Genomic DNA, 20,628 nt, shown 5'->3' on the forward strand with positions numbered 1-20,628 from the left:
TGTTAGAGGAAAAGGAAAAGAAAATGTCTACAATTAGGTAGCTAACTTGAGACATCAAAAAATGGTAAAATGCTAATTTAAACAAAATAATATTGACTAGCCATATTAATGAAAAACTGCCATTAACTTTAATGTTGTAAAGCTGTTGCAGTGTGATAGCCTTCTTGTTCTAAAACATTCTTATTCCCAGAGAGTCTTTTGGTCCATTACTTTCAACAGTATTTTCTATAGGCTGGAATAGGTTATATTTAGTGTGTGTACTTTATTTCTGCTTCGAGAGCAGACTCCCTGCTCTATTTTTAAATGAACTACTTCAAAATCTTTTGCAGTGAGGTGTACAAGACCAAAAACGTAAATGACTGACTTTTCTGTGAAGAAGGTGTCTGTTCCAGTCAGGTTGTTATTGCTTTCCTCCCCTCAGCGTGACCTCTGCTATGAACATGCACTGGCCTCTGTCAGCGTCTTGACGGGGAAGAGGGGCTTTCATACATCTCTGAACACACTGTTCCCTTTGCAGCCAGACGAAAAGGCGCTGATCTCTCTGAGGAGTGCAGCGACGGCTCTGGAGCCACATGAAAGTTAGCGGTGTTAATCCCCTCGCTATGGCTTGTGGTAGACTTTGGTTACCACGCTACGCCACGGGTAACGCTTTCATAGGGCACGCTCGTCGGGAGGGAAGGGGAAAAAAAGTTCCCTTGGTATTTGCTGTAACCTAAAAAAATCACCTGGAAAAGCTAGAGAGTTTGGCACATTACTGAGCTTTCCATGGCGTCCCTGGCGTGTTTCCTATTGTTGCACGAATGAGCTCTCAGGTCTAAACACCACGAACGGATGTCTTGGTCGACACAGATGTGATATCGTTACAGTTGAATAGAAGATTATATAGAGTACCGCCATCAAGTAGAGAGGACAGAGGAGATCGTTCTCATTTCTGCCACTTATTCTACTTAGTTACCAGTATTTTCCCATTGTCCCTATCACACCAGTAAGTAAAAAAGCAAGACGTGTGAGGGAAAAAAAAGTATAGCTTATATTTCCTTGTGCTTCTCTACTTTGTTTTGCATTGAAATCACGTTAATAATAAAACATTACCTGTCAGAGTTTTTGAAAATAGGATTGGGGGTTACACATTCTAGGTAAAACCTAAAAATCAAAACTTGCTTTTTCACTCCACCCTTAAAGCCATTCTGTATGTCACAGTTAAGCACTTTGCTGCAAATGATTAGCTGGAAAATTCTTACGGATCTGCCAGTGCTAATTTCTATTTTATATGAAGATGATTTTGCTAAATAACTTAAGGTGCTCTCCTGCCATAGTCCCTGAATATATTACTATCATGGGTAAATAAGCTTTTCAAGATGAAATGACATGTGGGTTCTTTGGTAAAACCTGTGTATGTTCGTTTAATAAAAGACTAAAACAGCATAAAGCGTCCCCACAAGCAAATAGTGTTATGATTACATTTCTCAACCTCTGCAAAATTCACTTTGCAACCTTAATTTTTTTTTTTATTAAGTATGATTTTATGTATATTTTTAAATAGATAGGTGGAATGCTGAAAGTTTTTCAGGAATATTTAATGAATATTTAAAGCCATTTGGAAGGCCGAGGGAATCCAGTTCCTTAATACAGCTCTTACTGTATGAAGTCAATGGGAATTTTGTCTTTGGTTTCAGAGAGGACACCATTCATATTTGCTGTGGTGATGAAATGACCACTGTTTTTTCTTAATGCCAGCATTCAAATTATTAAAAACCTATTCAATTATAAAAATTTGCAGTTTTCTGTTGGTAGTAAAATAGCCAGCATAATTAGAATTACTAGAAAAACAAAATCAAGAAATATCTATTCCTTTTTTTTCTTCAGTTCATTAAGCCATTTGAGGTATTTCCAGTATGCCTAAAATATTATTTTACTGGTTTGTGACATCCTTCATTATTAGTTTGGATCACACACGAATTGAACAGAAATGTGTTTGCCTCTCTTCTTAGAAAGGCACTGTGGCATTCCATATCTCTTTCTTTTCAATATGAGAAACTGCTGAAGATGTTATGCATGTGTTGGGGGTGGCACGCCAAGATTTCTGGTGTCTAAGAACAGTAAGAGAAGTTGGCTGAAGGGAATTTTGGCTCCTTGAAAGTTTAATAAATATTGGAATTCTGGTGAAATTCTAGAAGTTATGGAAATGCTGAAGTTCTGCAAGTGTTGCAGAATAGCAGGCAGGATGACTAACTTGCTATGAATTGATTAATTGTTACAATTTGTGAGCAAAGTAATGAATAAGCTGATAAAAGATTCTGATAATGAAAAGAATTAAAGAATAGGCTTTTAATTAATACCAGTCAACTTGATTTGTATAAGATGTGTAATGTCAAAGAAATGTGATATGATTCCTTGATTATCTCCAAAGTTTGGTTTAAGAAAAATTTAACTTGTTTAATAGAAATAACTTTTTGCATTAAAGATACTTAGACTTCTGTGAATGACCAATTCCCAACATTATGTATTAACACTGTATACAATATGCTTAAAGTAAGCATTATCTGTCAGCATTTACCAATTACTGTTAAAACTGAACAGTGATATTTATATTTGAGCTTCATAGATTTTGGTACTAGGCTTGATGCTAATAATCATTTTGTCAGTGAGCTGGAATTAAGTATAAAATGACAGTCAATGGAACGTGCAGGTGATAAAGAAAATGGCTTAGTGTTCCCTAACGGTGAGAACAGACATGTAGGGCAATTTAAATTGCTTCTTAATGTGAACTCATTTACACAAAGTGCATCTGAACATTAGACATATAAATTAGAACAATATGGAGACTATTACACACTATTTTGAAAGGAATGACTTGGAAAAGATGTAGCAATGTTATGGGAAAAAGCAGTGTGACGTTGGCGAAAGAAGGACTTTGGCTACATAAAAGTAGGATTAATGAGTACGAATAGAATGAGGATTTTACTTCTATTTTATAGGGTGGTTGATACAGTTGTCACAATACTCTGTGTAGTTCTAATATCTAGACAATGAGATAATAGTGATATTAAACACTTTTTATTCCAGTAGAGACAGTCAAAACAAGGATCATTATCTAGAAACCGAGGACAGAAAAATTAGGATTAGAAAGATGTATGACCTTCTGACAATGAAAATTATTAACCACCGGGACAAAGTCACAAAAGGATAGCAGCCAGTTTCTCATGGCTTTCAGTCACAAGTGGATGTCCTTCTCCTACCCCCCCCAGAATAAGTTATTGGCTTCAATGGGAGCAACTGGTTAGAATGTAAGTATTTGTTCTGTACAGGAAATCAAACTGGATAAAATCAATGAATAAGCCTTGATTCTGCCTACTGTAAGCTCTGAAACAATCTACAAAAGTGAAGGAGATCCTTTAAGTAGCGTAAAACAAAATAAAATAAGCAGGTGGAAGAAGTAGTTTTCCACACAACTATTTTCGCTTGTAGGAAAAGTAATCCTTTAACAAATAGCTTCAGGAGGGTTCAGTCTTGGACAAATCTGATGGGTTTAGTGTTACTTATATCTGTTTTATCAATCCTTCTTTTTTCCTCTTTCCTTATCTAGATTTTTTTTTTCTTACTTTGACCAGTTCAATAGCATTCTTAATTTTCAGTGTTTGATGAATTCTCCCTTAAATTTCCCCAAAAATTCCCTTCCTCTATCACTTTCTCTTATGTTCTTGTCCTCTGAAAGTCTTTCAGGTATGTCTCAGTATGTGTAGGCTTCTTATTCCTAGCTACATTTTCCATGAAGCAGCTCCCAGGGACATGTTACCTTGTTATGTCTATAGTTTTAAGATACGAAAGAACTTTGAAGAGTGAAAATAATCATGATCTCTTCCACTATTTGCAGAGTGACAGAATGGCTTACTGTCAGCAAAGCCATAGGAAAGTCTTGCCTTTTGCCAATAAATGCTCGGATGGAAGCTTCCGTCGCTTTTCTTATTCATACTCCTCATTGTTGAATGATGCATACTGAAAAAATATACCTGAGTGAAACTCTCATTCCGGTGATCCATTATGGATCTGAAGGAGGCAAAGCAAGTTTTTCTTCTGTCCCACTTTGTGTGAACATGGGAAGCCTCCATTTGAAGTGTGTCCTGTTGCTTCCAAGGAGAACAGCAGAAGTACAGTCAGCACGTGCCTCCAAGGGACAACTAGAATAAGAGGAGTCATGGCAGGTTGCTCCTCTACAGCCCAGAAAGCCTGTGTGATTTAAGTGTTTAGAGGTAAGGCTCCCCAGAATATTTAGAGCAGAAAATACCCACTGCTTTGTTTCATGGCTTAAAATGAGTTTTCTGTTGTTCTTTCTCCTGCAAACGTAACCTGTGGCCTAAGAGCAAGGTTACTTTTAGCCGAGAGTGAGAGTTTTCAGGAGTCCAACAGTACCGTCATCTCTGTCACCACCTCAATTTCTTTCCAGGTGCCAAACCCAAAATTAAGATCACAGTCCTTGATCACAGTGAGAACATCCATATTACAACCTAAATTGCACGGCAAGTTCTTCAGCTTGCAAAAAAAACCCCTCTCGGTGAAGGATCTGCTTGCTAACAGAGAAACCAATAGGTTACCTTTCAATTCATTTGTTGCCTTAACATTTTGGGTCAAATTCTTACAGTGCACAAGAGACCTAAAAGCTAAAATGGAAAGAAAAACAACAGATGGAGAATATTTATTTCTTGGGTGGGAAGCTATGGCTGAAGAATAGGATTATATCAGTACGTTGACTCCACGGTCTCGTCACCACAGTAATCTGTTGCAGGAGGAGGTCGTTTCTAAAGGTGGTATTTAGCGTTAAATGCAGCAGGCCTCGGGCAAGCACGGGCCAGCAAGGAGAGGCAGCGGTGGGGCTGAGACCTATTGTTTCTGTAAGTGGTTGCAGGGCTGTCCAGGTGTCCTGATTTAAAGGCTGCTCCTTGAGACAGGAAATTGTATCTTGTTCTGAGGTTTACTGTAATAAAGTACATAGTCCTGGGGGAATGTGCTGCTGGGCCCATGAATCACTTTATGGGCTGGCTGTTCTGACCTCAGCCCTGTGATTTATTCGCGCCATACCGCAGCAGGACTGGCAAACATGTAACCGGCGCATGGTCTTCCCAGCCTCCCCCCGCTCCCACCCAGATGGGCCTGTAACTGGGAGGCTGCCATAAATCCATAAACGCAGGTTTGCTTCGAGCTGGCAGTTTCACTTGTCTTGCCCAAGAGCTCTCTGCTCTGTGTCTGCTCGGGATTTGGCGGTAGGGGAATCCTCTTGCTTCTCAGGTGTTTCCTTCATAGTTTTGTGGCCTTGTAGCTCCTCGAGTTTCTTGTGTGAAGAAGTGAAAAATCTCGGTGCAATCATGGTACTCGTAGCAAAAAAAAAGTCAGCTTGATGTGTGCAAGATTTTGGTAATCCCCTTTTTCCTTTAAGCTAACAATAAATAAAAAAAAAGAGACCTGACTGTTTTCAGCTCAGGATGTCACTGTTTTACAGATGTTACCAGATGTACTCATACAATTCTTCTCTGAAGTAAATAGTAGTATTTGCATTTACAGAGGTAGTTAAATGATGTGCTCTTGGTCAAACCACAAGTGACAGGCATGAAGAGTAGATCCTGATTCAGCTCCACTAAGCCATGTTTCTATTTCAATTGACTATGTTTGTTTATGTGTTTTGCAGTTAGCAGTTGCTAGTTTTCAAAATCTGACACTTTTCTTTGCTGGTGGTCTTTCCATCTCAGTTTTTAAAAGATTTATTCTGCGTGGAGCATCCTTATATTTTCCTGTAAATTCATTGGTCCATACACTTCAGAAAATGCTCAGAATTTGTCCTGATATTGTGCAAAATACCCATTTTTTAAGCATAGTTTCAGGATTAAAAGTTGTTCAATTCACTCATGTTCACCCTGCCTCTGTTATTTTCTGCCCCTGTCCCTTGTGAATCTCCATATAACTAAGTGTAAATTTCCACTGTATATTCTTGCCATGAATTTGTCTGTTTTAATCTAATAATTTTAAATAGTTTAGACATTACAGGGAACTGACAGAAAGAGCCATTTTTCCTCTAATAGTTTGTAAATAATACTGTTAGGATTAAGAAGATGCAACCTGTAAAGCAGTCCTCTTCTTTGCAAGATGCTCAACTTTCTGCCTTAACCTTCTCATCCTGAAATCAGCCTTGGAAAATATGCAAAATTTTTCCATAAAGTAGATAAAATTTAAAATGAAATTGAAATTTAGCAAGAAATTCTGTTTCAAGAAATTAGCCTAGTCGCAAGTCTCAGTACCTAAGTAGATGCCAAGTTATACTTCTTAGCAAAGTTAAAGAGCAACTATATCAAAACAAGCAAGAGGTTACTTGCAAGAAGGTAGGTGAGCTTCCATTTATCTGTAGTCTACACAGGTTTTCATGACAGCCAGTCTCTCTGTGTGATACAAGCTGGTTTAAGTTTGTATCTTCTATTTCATATCCTTGAAATTGGAGGTTTTTTACTTCTTCTAGAGTTATATCTGTAAATTTACATGTGATAATGTTTCCTCAGTAAGGCAGTTTTCATGGGAGTTTCGTTTAAACTGCAGGATAAAGGCAGCTTCCAATTTGTTCAATTGAAAAGGTGTTGGTAGCTGGAATGACCTAGAATGAGGTTTCTCCAATTCCCTTACATACGAATGACTTGCTCTCTGACTTTCAACATGCTGCTTGAGTTTCATGTACTTGGGTCTCATTACAAAACATAGACAATAACAGCTTGCTTTGAGATTGTTGAGCTTCGTTAGTTTGTTTATATAAACTGTTTAAATTTGTACATGAAAAAAGGCTTTGTATAACAGAATGTATCATTATGTTTAGCAGGGATCTGATAATAAAGGATTGTCAAGGGTCTGTTTCCATGGTTTAGATCGGGCTTATCAGTCCTTGTTCTGGAGCAGAGTACGCATGCTCAATCTCCTAAACTGTCCTTACAGCATGCAGCTCCAGTTTCTTCTCATTCTTCCCATGAAGAACAGGGACTGGATAGAGATAAAAACAGAAAAGAAGACGGTAGGATGCTCCCTACTTACTGTAGAATGCCAGTTGCTTTAAACATCTGGAAAATTGTTTATCTTCAATGCTCATCAGAACATACTGTAGTGCCAATTCAAACAAATCTTCTGCACTAAGAGACTGCAAGTAGCTGCACCTAATTTCAGATCCAGATCTGAAAAAGGAAATTAAATGAAACCTCTCAGGCCCCTTCTGCTGCAATTATGGAACTAAATAATGCAAGTTTTATCCATAGCCCCTGACACCTGCTCCGTTCTTGTCCTCAACCCTTTCAACAACTTCTGTTTGCTTAGAAACACTTTTTCGGCACTACTTAAGCAGTGGTCATTGAAGCTACCAGGAGCAGGAGGCAAGTGATGCCTCAGTGCTGAATGAAACTGCTCCTATCCTCTTGTTCCCCTTGATGCTGCTATTCCTGGCCTGTACAGACACTTGGCGTTTCTTGTGCTCCCTTTTCAATCCATGTCCTGGGCAGCAGCAGCAACTGAAAAGACCGAAATCCAGGTAGTAAGCATTAAGATTAGGATGGAACAAATGTCAGCATTAGTGCTGCTGTTTTTACTACCACCAAATGCTAAGACATCCTTTGCAGAGTTAATGTAAGTGGTCCCATATACTGTGTCTGACCTTATAGGAAATATATCTTTTTAGAAATCGGACAAGGTGGTTCTGGAAGAGAGGCTTGGACTATCGTAGAAAAGAACCCTCAGAGAAGAGGGAGGAGGAAGTTAGGTGAGATGCATCCAGGTTGGTAGTCAGATAGACAATAAATAATGACAGCAATCTGTAACCGTAGCAAGAAAATTTGTTGAAATGCAGAGGAAAATTGAGATGTTTGTAGAAGAACAACAAAATGAAGTAGCTCTACACATCTGGTATGTAACATGAAACCAGATGTCTCAAGGAGAATGGCAATTAATGGGAAATAGAATAATATTCACAGCTGGAATGTGGGTACAAGTTGTTCAGGAAAGCTAGAAATGAAAGTACAGGTGGCGTATATTAATGATACTGGAGATTCTGGGGAAATAAAAAAGTGATAGCATGAATGAAATAGCATTACTTTGAGTCAAAATAACGTAAGGACCATAAAAGGAGTTATACAAAGCGAGTGGATGGTAGCCTGCTATGGATTTTAGGGGTAGAGTTGTGGTAGATGTAAATAACAATGGAGAAATGTGTTTTTATGGGAGACGTCTATTTATTGGATACAAATCGGAGAAACTGCTGGACTTCTTAACTCAATATTTACTAGATCACCAAGAAGTAATGTTGGTTTAAGACTTCAGGATTGTAATAAGTGTTGATGATACTAGAGAAGAAATGATCACCAAAACCAGCTTCAGCTGTAGTGACCATGAATTGAGTACACCTATATTTAAAAAAAAAAACCTATGCTAAACAAGTAAAGCTTTCAATTTCAAAGTAGTAAACTGAAAAATTAACAATATTAGGTAGCAAGTAAATTGGACAGAAGGACTCAGAAATTTGAGTGTAGAGGAAGCAGGGAATTTATTTAAATCAAAAGTCCAAAACTATGTGGTCTTTGCATTCCAAAAAAGGGGAAAAAGTGTAAGGAAGAGTTACAGACCTAACTGGCTGTGTATCTGGATCCAAAAGGAAATTAGCAGCAGCCTTAAAAATTAGTCAAGAAAGAGATGTTTCTGGGAGGCAGAAATTACAGGAATAAAGTGAGAGCTGTGGAAACTCATGCTGAATTAGACCTTCCAAGGGAAATCAAAACAAATAGTAAAACATTCTATAGCCAGATATAAAAAGATCAGGCAAAGAAGTGGAACCACAATGCACTGAGGACAGGGCTAGGATTAGCAATAGTATGCATATGGTCCCAAAATTAAATGAATGCCTTTGCCTTGGTTTGCAATGAGCAGACAGATAAAATATAAAGAAAGGAAGGTATGATGACCTATCAGAATGAGTATGTCAAGCATGGAAACAAGACAGATGCAGAAAGAAGTGAGATGAATTATATTAACCAGAAATAACAGTCATGATAGTCATTTAGCGAGGAGGTGGATTCTCCATCAGTTTGTATCTTTGATTTGAGTTGGATAGTTTTCTTAAAACAACTATGTTATAAATCATGACTTGGGTTTTTCACATGATCAGAAACCACACTAAGACTGCAGTATTGCTCTCATCATTTGACTGATATAGCTGAAATTTCTTTCTACCATCTTTCATCTGGAGTCTGATTCATGTAGATATAATTAAAGAATAATTTTTTTCACTCTAGTAGTTCTGGCTGGTTGATATGTTATAATCAATGTGAATTCCATGATTCACTTTCCATTCTTCTGTTTTGACAGTGCTGGCTTTGGCAACTAAGGGTTTGACACTGTCACAGCATCTTGAAGAACTGCAGTTCCTCCAGGGATAAGGAACCTGTGGTCAGATTTGGGTTCCTCCTGTTTATTCAGGGCTAGGTTTTAATGATCACCAGGCTACAGGGATACACAATCAGTGGTGCTGACACCAGGGAGGGGGCAGGAACCTGAAAATGGGAGGGCAGAACCATCTCTTTCAGCAAGAAGCCTGTCTTGTGTCATCTTAAACTGATTGTGAAACCACATACTAAGCTAAAGCTCAACCTATACTTGACTGTGTCACAGGAAAAGAAACAAGAGCTGCTTTTCTTAAACGGTCGTTTTTCAAAATCTGGTGGATGTATTCTGGTGGCCTGTATTGCCTGGATGAAAATTATACCTTAAGTTTGTGCTCTATTTGCACTGCTGTTAAACTGCAGATGAAGAAAGACAGCGCAAGTTTCAGGACTTCCTTCTTAGAAAAGCCAGCTCTGTGGAACTCAAGAGCCTTGTGAATGGTTCTGTCTCTCCACACCGAAGGCTGGTAAAACAAGAAGAGTTGTCTTAAAAAAAAAAAAAAAAAACCCTACCGTTTATAGGGAAATATTACCCATAACATCAGGTGCTTCCATTTCTTCTGAATGTGCCATCTTTGAGAACTCCCACTCTTCACAGGCATTATAAGGCTCATATACTATCACTTTAGCCACTATGATATGCAGCAGCCTCTTTCTCACTGGTGGAATTAATCAATAAAAATAGTTCAGGAAATTAGTAGTGGGTTGGAAAGTCCCTCTGCAAAAGCTGTAGATTTTTTTCTGGACATGCTGGCAGACACAGTCTAGAGCTGTATTGCAATTCTGAGCGCTCAGAGCTCAGACATGAGCAGGACTAGGAATTGCAAATCTTTGCCACAGGTGCCAAAGTGGTAAAATTAAGATGGAAAGCTTAAGTAAAAGAAGGGCTAAAACATTCATGGGAAAGGTAATATAAAATATTTATAGGTTACTTGCGACTATATCAAATATGTTGAGGGGAAGGACTTTAAAAAGCAGTGCTTATCAATCCCAGTAAGGAATGATGCTTCTGTGGTTCTAGACATTTAGGATGTTAGAGAAAATGTGTATAGGAAAGTCTAAATATGTTATCAGTATCTTCTTTTTTTTTTTTTTTTTTTTTGGAACAAGGACAGCACAAGTAGTGTGCTGTGCTTAGACACAGCTTCCTGTGTCTAAAATTAACATTGGTTATTATCACACCATTCATCCAGTGGAAAATTAAAGGGGCATCTCTTTTGTGACCACACAACTCTATTCATAAAGAATTTATATTTTTATCTATTGTTTTCCAGTTGTGGTCACGTACATGTAATGACATTGAAAAGAACAGTAAAAAGGTGTAAATTCAAGAGGCTTCAATTTGCTGATGACAAACAACTTTTTATTTTCTTCTCACTTGGTTTGCTTAAATTTGCAATTCCTTTTTTGGTAGCCGTGAGAATGTAGTTCAGGGGTGAGAAAGACTGCTGACGTGCCATCCAGACAAGGCAAAGGTAATGTGCTGATTCAGGAAACAGGAATGGAAGGAGTGATATTATCCCTTTTGACTGAGGGTGTAAGGCTGTGTTTGGGAAATTAATTTGCAGCCTGAGGGTTGATTATTCCCAGCTGTAATTAAAAGAGCAGGTAGTACATATTGCCAGGTTACATTTTTTCCCACCTTCTTGCAGCAAGAGGTTGCTACTGTTTCTTTTGGATAAATGTTTTGCTCTCTTTGGGATACTTTGTGCTTTTCATGTAGCTGCATCTTAAATGCTGCAGAAATCGTAGCGGGTGCAGAATTTGGCAACGTGTGTTAAGGAAGGTACTGGTCTATTAGCATCTTGAAATGGTGTTCTCTGGTATGACTGCCAGTATTTCTCAAGGTTCCTTTTAAGAACCAAATTCTGATACCCAGAGCTCCGCGAGGACTGGCTCCTCCCTGGGAGGTACGGCAGCTTCAGTAACCACACTGACAGGACAGTGGCTGTTAATTGCTGGGGTCTCAGGGTGTTAGAAACTGGAATTTACTCTCCACGTGGTTCAGAGCAGTTGGAGTTTCTTAGTCTTCTGAAGATGTTCTATAACCATTAAAAAAAGTAGAAAAAAATGTTGAGTTTGGAACTACCACTGTAGTGTAGTGTTGACACTGTTTATGATGAAAAGGGTGATGTTAGCGCCAGGAAAACTGTCCCATTGGATCAGCTGTTTGGTGTGTTGTGTTACTAATCACTTTTTAAGATTTTATCAAGTGTTACCCACCCGAACAGTGTCATTCTACCAAACTCATGGAATTACTATGTACTGTGTCCTAACACCTTTATGTTCTAAGCTGTCACCTAATGTCTGTCTAGCTCTCACAGTACTGCAATACTTAAAAAAGTTCCTTGCGTTGTTGTCACTTCATGGGAGTCTTTTTTTTAATTCATATGCAAATAATACTGTTCTTATTGTAATGATGATTCGCCATGCTAAGTCTTACAAACGCCTGTGATAGAAAAGCATTAAAAGCTTGATCAGCATTTTCTGTAAGCTTTGAGTAAATGCAGTGGACAAAAATCAGACAACTGAAGCAAGTACTGCACAAGTAGCAGCTCTTTCCTTCTGTGGCGACTTATGCCCTTACCGCTGGCATGAGTAAACAGCAGAACCTTCCCAGTTTGCAGCCTTGTGATTAAAGGCATAACAGGCATAATTACAGTTTATTTTAATATGCCAGGTTGAAAACTCTGGCAGGTCAGTCATCCCTCACGGAAGAGCAACAGTCTCTGTTGAAGGAACTGGCTGGATTGCTATGAGCTTGTAGCTACCTGAGCTCTCCAAATTTGTGTCAGACCCTTAAATGTTGTAGTTTAATGCCAGTCGGAAGGAAAACAGATTTGATCCCTATAATGAAACTAGGCCTGATGGAATTATCCCAGTTCCTTGGTGACATTAAAATCAAAGCTGCTGCTGATCTCAATATTGCTTTTATATTATCTCATCCACACTTTCGGAAATACTCCGCATAGGAAGAAATCTCATAATTTGAAATAAAATTATATAGAACAGTGTATTTATAACATTTCTATATGGAATTTGTGTTCTCTCTGACATATTCTTTTAATGAATATGTATCAGTTATGTTTTGAAGCATCATTAATTCAACACTGTTTGCAGCCTGTTATTCTTTCTAATTATACAGCTGATAAATATTCCAGCATTATGACCCTGAGAACTGTGCTGCAAAGTACAAAACTGCTTTTAAAATTCACTTTCTATTATGTTTTACCAAAAGGATTCCTCTCCTTAGGAAGGAGCTGTGAAGGAATTACATAGTCTCCTGAAACCAAGTGCTGTAGAGAATCATTTAAAGACATCTTGATTCTATTAGTATACGTAAGCCAGAGGACAAACTTGGCTACCCTGGTAGTTAAAACATTTTTAGTGTTGTGGATGAACCTTTTTTATTACTACTTATTGGACTTACCCTGCTACAGCTTATTATCCAGGAGCACAGCATATTAGTTCTGCAGTGCTGAGGGTTACTGAGTAGTTAGAAAATCTCACATCCCCATTTGCAAAAATATGCTGTGGTTCACCAAAGAGGAAAAAGAGGAATGAAACAAGACTGGTGTCTGCAGTACTCCAGGGAGATGTGTTACCGTTTTGACTACACTGCACACTAGGGTGTTTTGGTGCTAATGGGACTTGGTAACTGAATCTGTATGAGCTGTAGTTCCTTATTTTCTAGGTTCATTCAAATACTAGGTCACTCAAACTACCAAATCACTTATTTATCCTCACCCAAGCCCATACAAGAAATCTCATCTGTGCTGTGTATGTCTTTTTCTAGGGCCTCTGTAAGCATGTGTATGAGGTGCTAGCACCTGCCATTTTTACTAAAGTCACCGCAGCTGAAGTATTCTCTAAGAAAAATATTGTTTAGCATCTGAAGTTAAATGCTGTACAGTTCTTTAAGCCCTTTCTTCTCTGGTGCAGAAAGATTTAGAAAATACTGCTTTGCTGGATGCCTTCTATTCCTACAGTTCGTAGTATTAGTAATATGTAGTATTTTTAAGCTTTCATTCAAAAAAAAAATACTGTTTCTATGGTTGAGGGACATTCTTAAAGCTTTGCCTTGATTCAAGGCCTGTACTGAAAACCAAGCTGCAATTTAAACTGTTGCCACCTTGCCCAGTTATCCTCCCAAAATCAGACGTTTCCATTCAAGGTCTGAAGGAGACGTGCCTTTGCACACTGTTCTTTGTTGTGTGTTGACAAAAGTATTAGGATGGCCAGTAAATGCAACAGGACAACCTCATCAGGAATCTTCAAAGGCTCACGCCATTTGGCATCAGAAGAGTTCAGTCATGGCAATTTTCAGTGGCTTCTCAGCTCTACAGTCATCGCTTCCTTCCATAAGACTTTTCAGTCCTCTGGATCCATCAGTGTCTTAGAGTTGGAGTCATTCATTATCACCATGTCCTTGGCATCAGCTGTAAGAACTCTCAATCCCAGCTGAACTGCAAACAGAATGGAGACCACGGATGAATCAGAAGTACTCCAGAGACAGCTCTACTGCCCTGGAACTATTCTGTAGCCATCTATTTAAAAAACGTCAAACCCATCTTTCTTCGCATTTTTTTTTTTTAAGATTGCAAACAGAGCAAATAATGTTGATATTGATCTTCAGATTATATCCACCATTATCTCTTAAGAATTGAACCTACTGGTCTTAGTACCACTCTGGTCTGTGGTGATCATGATCCACATTCAGTGAAAGGTTTCAGCATAAATAAAAGAAAAAAAGAATCCTCCTCTTTCTGTCCAATTCAGAGTTAATCCTAATCCTCTTTTTACTAGATTTTCTGCACTACTGCCCTTGGTAATACTTAGTCTGTTTTAAAGTCTGCTTACCTCTTGTGAGCTGCTATACAGCTCAGTTCAGGCTACAGAACCTGCCCAAATGGAGAGATAAATAGGCAGTTCCCCCCCTGCTGAGTTGCTGTTGCCATAGCTACACTACTACCACTGTCTGAAATACCTGAACTAACTTAAGTGAGCTATGTTTATGTAGTGACTCTGGCAGTAGCTAGCATTTTAGAAGATCAACCACCTTGGGTTGTGCAGCAAGTACATGCTTTGCCTGCCTATTAGAACATTTCAAGACCTCCAATGTTGTGAACTGAAGACGCGCAGTTTGCTGAAGAAGCTAAGCCTTACCACTGACTGTTACCTAACTGGAGCTCAGCCTCTACGACTGACTGCAGCACTCCTGACAGATAGGTTTGTTCATGTGCTACTAGCACCATTCACACAGCAGCCCATTTTCTCCTTCTTGCCACCTCACCTGTCTTACAGCATGTTCTTCTGGTCTCCCTGGGGATAACAGCTCTCAGGAAGGGAAACAAGTCTGTTTTGTAGTGCTCTTCAGTCACAAACCTTGTCTTTTGCTTGGTGATTTTTGCTTTTTGTGGCCTTTTAGAATCATTTCAGCAATTCCAAGCTCTTTTGAGAACAGTGGTGTGCATTACAGACATGTCTCCTTTCAACAGAGCTGGCAGTGACACCTGCACTTCCCCCATATGAAACAGTATATGTCTAGCTTGCAGAATACACAAATGCAGCTACAATGCACGTATCACATCACAGGATATTTTTCTTACTTTTGTTCAAACTTCATCTAGTTTCAGTTCCAGAAAACAGTCAGAAAGCCACAATGCCTTTCACCCCACTTCTTGACCAGCACCTCTGTCTCACACATGATATAGCACTTAAGTTTTGGCCAGCAGGATGTTTTTTTCTACAGCATGGTGGTGAAGACTATTCAGCAAAAAATAAGTAACGGACTGCTATCCATACCTCGTTGTCCTGGTCCTGGAGTTTTCACTTAAGATGTAGAGATGGGCAACAAAGTATTTGATTGCAGAAGGTATGCTTTATGTGCAATTTGAGACACCTCCAATTTCCATACCAGAGTAATGGCTGTATAGATACTATTACAGAGATATTCTTGGCTCTGGTCCTGAATCATCAGCAAGGATTGTGGGTTTACTATTAAAAGAATAAGTGTTTCTTTAGAATCAAAACAGATTACTCTAAAGAAAGTGAAAATGACCAGAGCTCCAAGCCAGCCTGTCTTTCCCAGGGTACCGATAGCTAGAAAAAAGCAGAGGTCATGGATCATGTTCTGTCACTTCACTCTATTGATATTTTTCATGTTTCAGGCAGACATTCAAAATTGGATACTTTTCCATAAAGCAAAAGCAACAGAAACAAAGTGGCAATAATAATGCACCCATTATCGGTCATTCCCACACCTACAATCTTGGCACTACAACTGGGAATCCGATGTGCACCTTTTCCTTTCTTCTACTCTTTGTCTCCATTAAGTCATCAGAATATTTGTGTTTCTTCATAGAATAAATGTATTTAGAGTATCTTTCAATTATAGATTTCGATATTCCACCCACAGAAAGTCCATTGTGTAAGTCCTTTCTGCTGTCAGATGGTGAACAATTTTGTCTGTTGAAACACACCTTTTCCTCTTGGAATACATGGTTCTTTCACATTTTTTAATGCAGGATATATGGCTTCAGTTGAGCAATCGATAGCAAACTTCTGTGTATGGGTAGCTTCGGCAAAACTCTAGCAATCGTTGGAGTGACTGAGAGGATGAGCAGAGATCACATCTTAGCAGTGGGTTTTTTATGCTATAGTTTCTTCTGCTGTGCAGTGACAGAGGTCTTAAGCTTTCACTGGCATAAATATTTCTAAGAGCTCGGTCACTGACTGGGATCAGAAAGAAGCCAGGTCATACATCAGTCACCCTCTTCTCACCTAAACTGTAATGTGTAAGAAAAAGTTGTTCTTCCATCCCAGCTATTACTCATCTGAAAGCAGTCATGGACTTTCTCATCAAGTCAATTTTCACCCATTGCCTTAGCAAAACTTAACGCCTTTCAAGTGAGGGTAGTATATTTTTTTTCTACCTGTAAGAAATAACAAGAGCTTTTTAAATTTGGTGTCTCACCCATACAACTCTCAAAAAGAAACAACCTCAGAACCTGGCGGTTTCTGCTCCGGGGCTGTGGAGTCGGTGTGCCTCTCACATAACTCTGCGGGCAGAAGTTCTGTGCTGGCTACTGCCGAGCTGCGTTAAAAGGTTGTAGCCCTGAGCTGCTTCTGAGAGGCCACCGTCTTCTCAGATCTGTCAGCAGGACTGCATGTGTAGCCGCTTCCTGGTCCCATTCTATTAGAATAATGTGTTGAGGGGTTTTTTTAAGAGGCAAAACAGTATTGTTCAGATTTTTTAGAACAAGGTCCAGAAGCAAATATTCATGCAGTTACTCTTACAGATGGGAGAAGTGATTACTGAGTAAGCATCCAGGACAGTAAGTTCATTGTCCAGCTGAGCTGCAGCCAATGCAAGCTATCTGACTACATCCTACATGTTTAGGTATGCATCTCTCTGCACCCTTGATCTAAGCACTGAAGTACCTGATGAAGCTATTTCACTCTCCATCTTCAGAAACATTACAATATTAAATACATCTTTTCATGCTCACCAAGGTCATAAATGTAAAGTTTTCAGCATTTTAACTTGTAAAATTTTCTGTACTCCAGTAGTACCAGTCCTTTCCCTTTTCAAGCCTTCAGTTTAAAGTCCAGTATTTTAGATGCATATGTTCAAAACATCGATATTAAATAAAAGCATTGTCCATTTGTCCTGTTCTTCTCAAACTTTCTGTCACGTATTCTTTCACGTGGAACTCAATGAGTACTTTTTGGAGCAAGTATTTTTGTCTTAGCCACAATTACAAGTTCCTAACTAAGATTAAGTTAAGTTGTTTAGAAAGGAAGAAAAAGAGAAAGCTATTTTGCTACAAATAAAGTCTGCTCAAGGAGTGGTAACAGATTAATTAGAAAAAGCAGATTTAGTGTCACTGCTACCCTCAACAGTTTGCCTGTGTGATCCTAAGTCACCAGATTGTGATGGTTCTTTATTAAAAAAGATCTTGACAACAAGCAGAAAGATATATTGGTACAATTAAAAGCAATCTTTATAGTTTACATTAAGCTTCTATGGCTTTTCTTACATCTTTAATAAAAGACTAAGCATTACGGCAATGTTATTAGCATAATAATTGCTATTGACATGATTAGTAGAATAGTTTTAACACATTTGATTATTTTTTAAAAATCATTCTCTGAAATTAGCAATATTAATATGCTTTTGTTTATAAACAAGAGCAGGTAGAAATTTGGATTATTTGGGAATTTTGAATTTTTAACTACTACTTTAACTGCATTTGCGACTAAATTTTTAGATGAAAGGTAGATAGGAAATCTGTAGTATTCAGAGTTTGTTTTTCATTATCACTTCTGCATGATGCCATCTTTGACACTGCCACAAATGGTTAGGACCTCATTTTATTCCTTCTTTGCAAGGCGATGAGAGGTGGGACAAGCCACCCCTATTGGACAATAAGGTCAAAGTTTTCTTTTATGACCTGTTGCACATCCTGATTTGGCTGCACCAGCTAAAGGTGAGAATTAAGCTCAAAGGACAGAAATAGCTGTTTTCCCTAACATAGAGCAATCGTTTGAGTTCATTTGAGAACTGCTGTTTTATGATCAGGGCTATTGTCTTTGTCTCCTCTCTTCCCAATATCTATAAAATGTTTCTGAACTCTATTTGTAAGAGTTTTTTGCTATTGGGAAAGAGTTGTGTTTCTATATCTAGTTATTTTAGTGCTTTAGCCTCAAGATCTTGCTACAGAAGGTTCTTGCTTACACCATTTCTGTGAGGCTACAAAAGGTTTGTGATGAGGGCAGGCCTACCTTTATCTTAATTACTCAGGACATGCATCCAACAAGCTCATTGCATTGGTTACTCAGAAGAAAAGTCAAAGAATAGCTGAAGCATCCTTGAAGGCATGTATTTCAACATCTGTCATATAGCACAAAAGTGTCTGTGTCATCATTTCCTTCTGGGAATACACTGTATTGTTCAAGTGATTTCAATAAACTTGTCACATGCCACCTTCTTTCTAAAATAGCTGCATGAATAGGCAGTATAACCTAATATAATTTAACACAGAAGTCTTATGATTAGTCCAGTATTTGTGCACGTATTCTCAAAATCTGTTCTGGAAATATTTAGAACATTATAAAGAATGAAAATGTTCAGCCAAAGTAATAATAAATGGTAGTTATTAAAAACTAAGAAGCTGAGTGCAGAATAATAACATATTATTATAAGTTTTTCTTATCCCATAAGCAATAATTTGGTATCAGCACAGTCATTTAGGGGGAGGTGGGTGGGTCTTGACTTCATGCTCCACCAACGGACATATAACTATGATAAACATACTTATTACTGCTCTTCGGAGTTGCACACTGCTACAGCATTTATGGTATGTTCAACTCTTTGTAGAGGCTTCCTCTAAATTTTGCAGGATAGTAATGTATTTATATGTTTTTTTCAGACAAGAAGCCCTTCTTGCTGCCATTAGTGAAAAAGATGCCAATATTGCTCTGCTAGAACTTTCATCCTCTAAGAAGAAGACCCAAGATGAAGTGGCTGCACTGAAACGAGAGAAAGACCGCCTTGTGCAACAGCTCAAGCAGCAGGTAGGTAGAGGGGGGCTAGGAAAGAAATGGGTTAATAATCTATTGTGAGATTATTATCTTGATTTATGGAACTAATAATGCACAATCCTGTCATATGTTGGGATAGAAAGTGCATAAATAATGATTTCAAACTAGCTACCGGTCATGAAGCCTGTAAAACATGGTGGGGAAAGAAGAACTCTCAATGTTGAGGGAAGTTTCTTTGTGTCACTGCCTGAGTAGTAAACGTGTGATAGAATGTATAGGAAACCGTGAATGAAAAGCACATTGGTTGTTATCTTCTACAGGCACAAATAATCACAGATTCAGGGAAATGTAGTGATACTTCTTTCGCTGGTCTGTATTTGCCTTTTTGGGGAAGAAGCATACATGGAACAAAATTTTCCTTGCTATAAAGCTCAAACGTGAATGTGTTGCACCACACAGTCTCTACTGTGATTTCTAATCTGCAACAGGAGCACCATATGGGAATGCCAGCTACTAGAGTGGAATTTGGGAGGTCTCGTGTTTGTGAGGGGATTGCTCCTTTTCTATTTCTGGCCTCTCCCATTTCTAAGATATTTTTGTGTTGGCATAACAATCAGAAAAAGTGTGTTTCTATTCAAGTATTTAGTATTGTGTTTCAGTATTGAATGCAACGTGAAGAATACATTGCCAATAAAACACAGAGGAAGCAAGAGGATTCCTGGCAAAAAGAGATTTAGGATCTGAAAAATCTGTGTAGATTTTTCACATCAGCACTCTGGTGGGATTTTCTGAGTTACTCCCTTGCCACATTCCCTGTAATAGCACCTATGCTGCTGCCAATCCAGTATCAACTTCTTCAGTGCCACCGATTCTATTTTCATAAAGTTTTACGTAAAACATTTCATCTGTCAACCGGATGATTTCTGTTGCTGTCAAAGACAGTAAGACAAAACCAGGTCTGCTTTTTGATAAAGGATTTCTCTGCTTCTTCCTTAGGAAATACAAGTAGGTTACTGGCCATGTATTTTTAAGATAACAATTATTTAAGGTTTAATTTAAGAACAGTAATTTTGATTGTTACACCAGCTTCAAAACAAGCAAGAAGTATAGTTTACAATCTTGTATTATTTACTTCTGAGCAACAGTTTTACTTTCACTTGTCAGCCAGATGACCTCCTACTAGAAGAGGATTCAGAAGTGGTCACAGCGATGTGAAGTACTTATTTTCTTCATGTAATTGTCTGTAGGTGTAGCAGCCTTAATATACGTTACCGCTCATTCCAAGAGAACTTGGAACTTTGTTGCCAGTTCTTGTTGTCCTAAGTTTAAATTCTAGCACTTTCATGCCCCTTGCCCTTCCCAGTTTCCTTCTTTGTGGGTAGAAGGAACAATTTTTAGTGTTTTGTGGTGGGGTTTTTTCTGCTGAAAATTTGTGTATATTTAATTTATTTGTTAAGGTTGTGGCTATCTGTAATGACTTAGGTTTCAGTTAGGTGATTTTTTAAACATTGTTGTAGTTCATATCATTAGTTTTCAGTGCTGATAAGTCTTACAATATCATATGCTGTTCCTAAAAAGACATGGTCATTTCCCTTAAGGATGCCCATTCTAAGTGCTTTTCTAAGGTGTGGGA

General features: G+C 38.4%; 1 protein-coding gene across 1 annotated transcript in view; it reads left to right on the forward strand.

Moving 5' to 3' along the window:
* ERC1 (ELKS/RAB6-interacting/CAST family member 1) overlaps window positions 1-20,628 on the forward strand; it is a gene marked incomplete at its 5' end in the record, with an annotated part of 203,483 nt that overhangs the window by 132,176 nt on the left and 50,679 nt on the right. Inside the window, one exon of the mRNA XM_009578108.1 lies at window positions 18,884-19,028. Within this exon, the coding sequence (XP_009576403.1) occupies window positions 18,884-19,028 (145 nt within the window). The remainder of the gene's footprint in view (window positions 1-18,883; window positions 19,029-20,628) is intronic.

The sequence above is a fragment of the Fulmarus glacialis genome, unplaced genomic scaffold, assembly GCF_000690835.1.
Source record: "Fulmarus glacialis isolate BGI_N327 unplaced genomic scaffold, ASM69083v1 scaffold6230, whole genome shotgun sequence".
NCBI classification, from domain to species: domain Eukaryota; kingdom Metazoa; phylum Chordata; class Aves; order Procellariiformes; family Procellariidae; genus Fulmarus; species Fulmarus glacialis.